This window comes from Saprolegnia parasitica, assembly GCF_000151545.1.
Source record: "Saprolegnia parasitica CBS 223.65 unplaced genomic scaffold supercont2.43, whole genome shotgun sequence".
In the NCBI taxonomy this organism is placed as follows: Eukaryota; Oomycota; class Saprolegniomycetes; order Saprolegniales; family Saprolegniaceae; genus Saprolegnia; species Saprolegnia parasitica.
In genome coordinates, this window is record NW_012156437.1 from 137756 (window position 1) to 144597 (window position 6842).

The 6842-nt window shown below is 57.9% G+C and overlaps 2 protein-coding genes across 2 annotated transcripts; both read right to left on the minus strand.

Moving 5' to 3' along the window:
• Nucleotides 1-1430: 1430 nt before the first annotated feature.
• SPRG_08733 (glycerol kinase) lies at nucleotides 1431-3085 on the minus strand. The gene has a single exon (XM_012348336.1). The coding sequence runs from the start codon at nucleotides 3010-3012 to the stop codon at nucleotides 1519-1521; it is 1494 nt and encodes a 497-aa protein (XP_012203726.1). The 5' UTR covers nucleotides 3013-3085; the 3' UTR covers nucleotides 1431-1518.
• A 904-nt stretch (nucleotides 3086-3989) lies between these two features.
• On the minus strand, nucleotides 3990-4631 carry SPRG_22228 (hypothetical protein; the record flags this gene model as incomplete). The annotated part of the gene is made up of 2 exons (XM_012348405.1): nucleotides 3990-4225; nucleotides 4283-4631. 2 exons carry the CDS (start codon nucleotides 4629-4631, stop codon nucleotides 3990-3992), a joined length of 585 nt encoding a protein of 194 aa, XP_012203795.1.
• Nucleotides 4632-6842: the final 2211 nt, after the last annotated feature.

Below are 6842 nucleotides of genomic sequence, written 5' to 3' on the forward strand. Positions count from 1 at the left end.
AGGTAGCCGGGGAGCGTGGCCGGCAAGGTCACGCCCAAGGGGGACCGTGACGGCGTGAAGCGTGCTCCACACGTCCTTGATGAAGTCACAGTCTACGAGGAAGTGGCGGTACGTCTCGTGCGCGGGGCAGAAGAGGCACGCTTGGTCGGCCCTGTCGAGCCAGTGCAAATGTGCGCGGAACTTGACCGCGCGGAGCATCACTTGGTAGACGAAGTCGGCGTACTTGGGTAAGATAGCGTCGGGTAGCCGGAGCTCGGCTGCGGCGGCTACGGCAGCAGGCGCCTCGTAGAAGGGCATTGAATTCGTCAACCGCCGGCACGAGTGCCAACAAACAACGGCACTGCGTCCTAGTCGATCGCATCACACGTCGTCGATCGAGGGTCTCTGATTGATTTTGCGCGCTTGCGTCTGATACTCTATACGGCGCGAACGCAACAACTGTGCTACTTGTACAATACGGAGGTCCACTCCAAGCCGCTTTGCTCGCAGTCATGGTCGACTCAGAATAGCTCGATTCCACAGCCACACTAATAGTACAACAGCCAAAATCCAAGTACTATCAGCATGGACAATGCGGAAGCGCGCTATAATAGCAACTGACAACAACACCGACAACCGACAACAGTGCATTAACAGCCCAACAGCACAGAGTTGCTGATCAAGCCGAGCTCAAGATGCTCTCATCGGTGGAATTTCGTTCCAACTGACAGGACATCGATCTTGCAGACACGGTTGGGGTATCATCAGACTACAATGTCGCCTCACTAAAATCCTCTTCCGGTGAGGAGACAATTTGTGAGTGTTAGTTGCTCGCAACGCACTGGCATTGAATGGAGGCTCTGTTGAATCAGGCACTCCGCACGATACTAGTGCTCTGGACACAGTAGCTTTAGAAGTATTGCCATGAGTGATGCCCGTGATTATGGATGGGAAGATTAAAGCGTGATGTTGACCGCGGCGGCGTGCCAATGCAATCAATTGCTTTTTAACGTTTTAAAGAGCGCTCTGAATCCGTCGTCAAGCCTTGCGCGTGTTGTACGACGGCAGCGGTGACACGGCGTATTCTGCTCTGCTCTCCGTAGTGTCTATTGTCAATGTACCAACTATGGGCGATTCCATTTCAAACTTGATTTCGTCGACCAAGTGGCACCGGCGTCCTGGTGCGGTGCCTACAAGATGGCACTACGAGCTTACCGGTATTTCTTTCTGACGTGCACCAAATATATCTTGGGTCGCGCCTCGCTACTGTTGTACGGCTTGCACGTCGACGTGCCCTCGCATTCCGGGCTCTCCAGTGTCCTCTCCCAATCTACCAACTCTTGGCGATTTCGTTTTTAAATGCGAGGTCGTCGGTCGACCGCCATGCGTTGCGGCCCACGACCCAGAGAGGATTGCTTCCATCCTTTCCAAACATTTCAATTTGAAAAACATTGATTGCTTCATTGGCGCGTGCCGTGCAAACTAACGGTATACAATGGCGCGAAACACGCTGCCACACACTACTCTACCACTACGAGCTTACTCGTCGGACTCTTCCCAGTTCAACGTGCGCTCGATCGCCTTCTTCCACTGCTTCACGACCTTCTCGCGGGCTTCGGACGCCATGGAGGGTTCCCAATGGCCCGCGACCTGCCAGTTGACGCGGAGCTCGTCGACCGTCTTCCAGTAGCCAACCGCGAGACCAGCCGCATACGCGGCACCGAGCGCCGTCGTCTCGGCCACGCGCGGGCAAATCACCTTGGCGTCGAGGAGGTCGGACTGGATCTGCATGAGCGTCTTGTTGACCGTCATGCCGCCGTCAACACGGAGCGACGTGAGCTTCATGTTGGCTTCCTCCTGCATTGCATGGACGACGTCCATGACCTGGAACGCAACGGCTTCAAGCGCGGCACGCGCGAGATGCTCACGCGTCGCGTAGCCCGTGAGGCCGCAGATGACACCCCGCGCGTCATCACGCCAGTAGGGCGCGAAGAGGCCCGAGAAGGCCGGCACAAAGTAGACACCGCCATTGTCCTCGACCGCGTTGGCAAGGTCCTCAATTTCCGAGGCCTTGGAAATGATCTTGAGGTTGTCGCGGAGCCACTGGACGACCTGGCCGGCGACTGCGACCGAGCCTTCGAGAGCAAACACCGTCGGCTCGCTACCGAGCTTGTATCCGACCGTCGTCAAAAGGCCCTTGCTCGACGGAATGATCTTGGTGCCCGTGTTCATCATAAAAAAGCAACCGGTACCAAACGTGTTCTTGGCCTGGCCGGCCTCAAAGCACGTCTGGCCGAAGAGCGCGGCCTGCTGGTCGCCGAGCATACCAGCGATCGGGACGTTCGGGAGCGAGCCGTCGTCGGCGCCGTGGCCGTAGACTTCGGACGACGACCGGATTTCCGGCAAAATCGCACGCGGGATGTTGAGAAGGTCGAGGAGACCCTGGTCCCACTGCTGCGTCTCGAGCGACATCAAGTTGGTACGCGACGCGTTCGAGACGTCGGTCGCATGCACCTTGCCGTTCGTGAGCTTCCAGAGAAGGTACGTGTCGATCGTGCCAAATAGCGCATCGCCGGCTTCGGCGGCCGCGCGGAGGCCCTCGACGTGCTCGAGCAGCCACATAATCTTGACCGCCGAAAAGTACGTGGCGACGGGCAGGCCGGTGATGGCCCGGAACCGGTTGATCGTATGGTCGTGCGTCAAGTGGTGCACAATGTCAGCCGTCCGCATGTCGTGCCACACGAGCGCGTCGTGGTACGCGGCGCCCGTATGGCGGTTCCAAATGACCGACGTCTCGCGCTGGTTGGTAATACCCACGGCGGCGACGGTCGGGTTGCCCGCCTTGAGGAGCGTCTGCTTGATGCACGTGTTGACGTTGGTCCAGATCTCCTCGACGTCGTGCTGGCACCAGCCCGGGTGCGGGTAGATCTGGTTGTGCTCCATCTGGTGCGACGCGGCAATGTTGCCTTGGTGGTCGAAGAGGATGAAGCGCGTGCTCGTCGTGCCCTGGTCAATCGCGCCAACAAATGCCATGGTGAGTCGAGGAGTCCGGCGAACGAGGCAACTTGGAAAATGAGGACGCGGTAGCCTGACGCTCGGCGTATCCGGATCATTATCCGGCACCTCGTGGCGAATAACTTCAACATGGTCCAAAGGCAACTTCAAGGTGGCACTGCGGCCGACGCCGTGAAGGTAGGACGCGACGGCAGAGGTGGTCAGACTAAAATACCCTTGGCACTCGATTCTTGGGTGCACACACATGATTCTTTCATACTAGCACTGGATCGAACGTGGGTATGAAGCACGGCCCGCGAGCGCCAAGCAAGGGCGCGACGACTGCGACCTGCGATGGAAGCGGTAGCGCTATCAAATGGGTTGCTGCTGTGGGCGTCACAAAGACAGGCCGCGCGCTTGAAGTCTTGCACCAATGAAAAAGAGACATGCTGTTGATTCAACGTGTGTAGAAGCCCCTTCACTTGGCTGCACGCGTCTTGATTGGAAAGGCTGGGGGTGGCGCGCGACGGCTGTCGAGTCGACGCAAGCTAAGCGTTGCATCAACACTGCAACGCATGGCTCGTCCACGGCAGCGTACTTTATCGGCGTACACTAGACGTCGAGGAGCATACCACTATTAGCTTTTAAAGGACGTCGACGCAGCACCCCGTGCAAAAAAACGGGTTGTCGAGTGGACCAAGCGCGTCGAAACTTCACTTCAATGTGGGCTTCAAAAAGTGTGTCGTCGCGAGCATCTGGTCTTAATCGAAAGACCGATTACGATAGCGTGATTGGTCGAAAACCACGACCTGCACCCATCATGCCTTGCCGCAAGCAGACCGACGATGCGGCAGACGCCACATGGGTGCCAAGGATTATCCTTCGAGAGGATCACCCGCGGACGCGAACGCCTCCGAATGGCAAGCGAGAATTTTTGATTATTACAAGCCATTTTTTAAATTGATTTGTGCATTGTTGACGCCACCTCGAAGGTTTGGACGTGCGGCAGTGTGCCTTTAGCACGACGTGGGCGCGGCGCCAGGATGCAACCAGCCGTGGCGCGCCATCTTCTTGTGCATCTTGCGGAACATCTTGTCGCTGTCGTCGTCGCTGCGTCGGCCATGGCACTGGCCGTGGCGGTGGTGCTTCACCTTGCGCCACACGTCTTCGTGGTCGCCGCGGTGGTCCATTATCTTGTGCCACATGCCATCGCCCGAATGCCCTCCGCTGAGCGGCTCCATCGGACCACGCTCTGCGTCACGCCGGTAAGGATGCCCGAACATGCCATGATGATGGGACCCAGGCATACCATGATGATGGGGCCCTGGCATGTCATGGTGGTGTCCAAACTTGCCGTGGCGATGGCCCCAGCGTCCAAAAAAGCCGTGTGGACCGTCCGAGGGACCGTCGCACTTGCCGCGCGCGAGCATTTTGGCCAGTTTCTTCTGATACTTCATCTCAAAGTACGCTTGCATTGCCTCGGCCGCATCTTCGCTCGAGGCGCCGTTCGATGCCATCGACATCTCGCGCGACAGCTTGTGCAGTTCGTGCAGATGGTAGTTGAATTGCTCCTTGAGCGTCTGCCAGTTGGCCGTCGTGGGCTGCTCCGTGGTCGCATCTTGCTCCGTCGTCACTGGGGTAGGAGCGGGGACTTCCATATTCTTTGTTGTTGGTGCGATGCAGTGAATTGGAGTATGAGGAACGAGATATATTGTCTATGGTTGCGAGGCGTCATGGTCAGTCCAACCTATGTCGGTCAGCGATTGACCGTTGGTACAGATCTTTGGTGAGAATGTACGTCCTCGCCATCACTCGCGCCTTTTGCAGCCAATCAGGGCTGACTCCGGCAGAGGTAGGAGTGACATGCCTTTGCAGTGCCAAGGAGCGAAAGGGCACTCTCTGGTCCTTGAAGGATCCGATGACGAGGCTCCCATGACCTTCAGCGTGCATGAAGAATGCATTTATTCGGTTTGTCAACGATGCACGCCTCCGTAGCGTCAGGAGTGTAGGCGCTATCACAACGGCGCGACGCAACGCTATCTTTTCTGGCCAAGGCTGTGACGCTTTAGCGTCACCAAGCACAAGCAGAGCTATCTATACCAAAGACTCGTAGCGCTCACAACCAATGGCAAATGCAGAACTTGTGTATAGTCTGCTTTCAGCACCACGTCTGCAGGATACGAGGGCACATGAAAAGCGACTTGAACCCATCTGACTTCAACCAATGTACCGCGCGGCTTGCACGCGCTACCCAATTATATATACCGGTATGCAAGGGAACAGCAGTGGCGCGAAGCGTGCTGTTGTAAGCAATCAAGGCATTGTGTAGGACTACAAAAAGTTGCATTTCCGGATCACGTTCCGACGTATCGCCTAAAAGTCACCCGAGAAGACTTGGCCGCCCGGGTCGCTACTGTATGTGTGGCCCGAGTCCCCGTGAAACGTATGGTCGTGGTCACCGCCATCGTCGTGGCTCAGCGCAGCGCCGATCGCAACACCACCAACGAGACCCGCGGCGGCACCGACCGCCAGCCCCGTCCCGACACCAAATTGGGGTCGATCGTCGGCGACGACGACGGGCTGTTGGTGCACATACATGGGTTGTTGCACGACCAGAGGTGGATGTTGCACGTACACAGGGGCCGGTGCCGCCTCCACGACGTGCGGCGGCGGGGCGACTGGCTCGACAACGACGACGTCGCCCTCGTCCGGTCCGCTCTTGTTGCGGCACCACCACCAAATACCCACGACCACGAGAAGGACGGCGATGCCGGCTACGACGAAGACCCAGACGGGCGTCTTCTTTTTCGCGGGGGTCGGTGCAGGTGCTGGTGCTGACGAGCACACGCACGCGTCGCCCTTGATCGGAATCGCGCACGTGGCTGCGCTCGGGCAGCAGCAGGCTTGCTTGACGCCGCTGCTCAACCACGGGCCGCAGTACTTGCCAGGAAGACCCTTGTACGCGTCTTGGCATTGGCCCGTATTGGCACACTTTTGGCACGCGCTGCTCGTCGGCAGTGGAAAGACAAGGGGGGCTGGTGGAGGGGTCGGCGCGGGTGTCGGTGCGGGTGCTGGCGGGGGCGTTGGTGCGGGTGCCGGCGTTGGTGCCGGCGTTGGTGCAGGTGCTGGCGGCGGTGTCGGCTTTGCACCCGTACACAAGCACGCATCTTGCTTGAGCGGAATCGCACAGGTGGCACCAATCGGACAGCAGCAAAACTGTTTGACGCCACTGCTTAGCCAGTTGCCGCAGTACTGACCTGGTAGGCCCTTGAATGCTTGGCTGCACTGACCCGTCGTGGCGCAGACGCCGCACGTGTCTTGTGGTGTCTGGCCATAGGCGCTGATAGCCAAGAGGCCAAAAACAAGGAGCGACCAGAGTCCCATGCGGCGAAAAATCAAATGAGTGGCGCGAGTGCGGTATCTTGTTCTCGTGTCACATTTGCATTGGCAAAAATCCCCAAGGACAGCTCAAATTAGGTTGTTTCGAGGTGGATTAGGACATTCGCACCGACCCCGAAACCCAAGCCATCGACCCAAACAAAGAATTCAAATCCAACGCGCCACGCCGCCAAAACGAAAACAAATGTATCCAGCCAACCGCCCAGCTCCACGCCTCCAGAACGAAAACAAGTCAATATGCCCAGCGCCAAAACGAAAACACTTTCATGTACGACGACCGACCAAGACGCCAAAACAAAACAACTCGACCAGTGTCGGCACCACGAGCAATCAACCTTCATCAACGCCAGACCACCCGACATTTCGCGTCGGTCGCCAAGCCAACGACTTCCATCAGCCCGCGAGTTTAAGTGAGCACCCCCTGTGTACCTTCGGGTGCTGCAGCTCCAGGTCGGCCCACGGTCGCATCC

Bases quoted from the DNA above. Each gene is read 5' to 3' on its own strand.
- SPRG_08733 (XM_012348336.1), bottom strand. From the start codon at position 3,012: ATGGCATTTGTTGGCGCGATTGACCAGGGCACGACGAGCACGCGCTTC.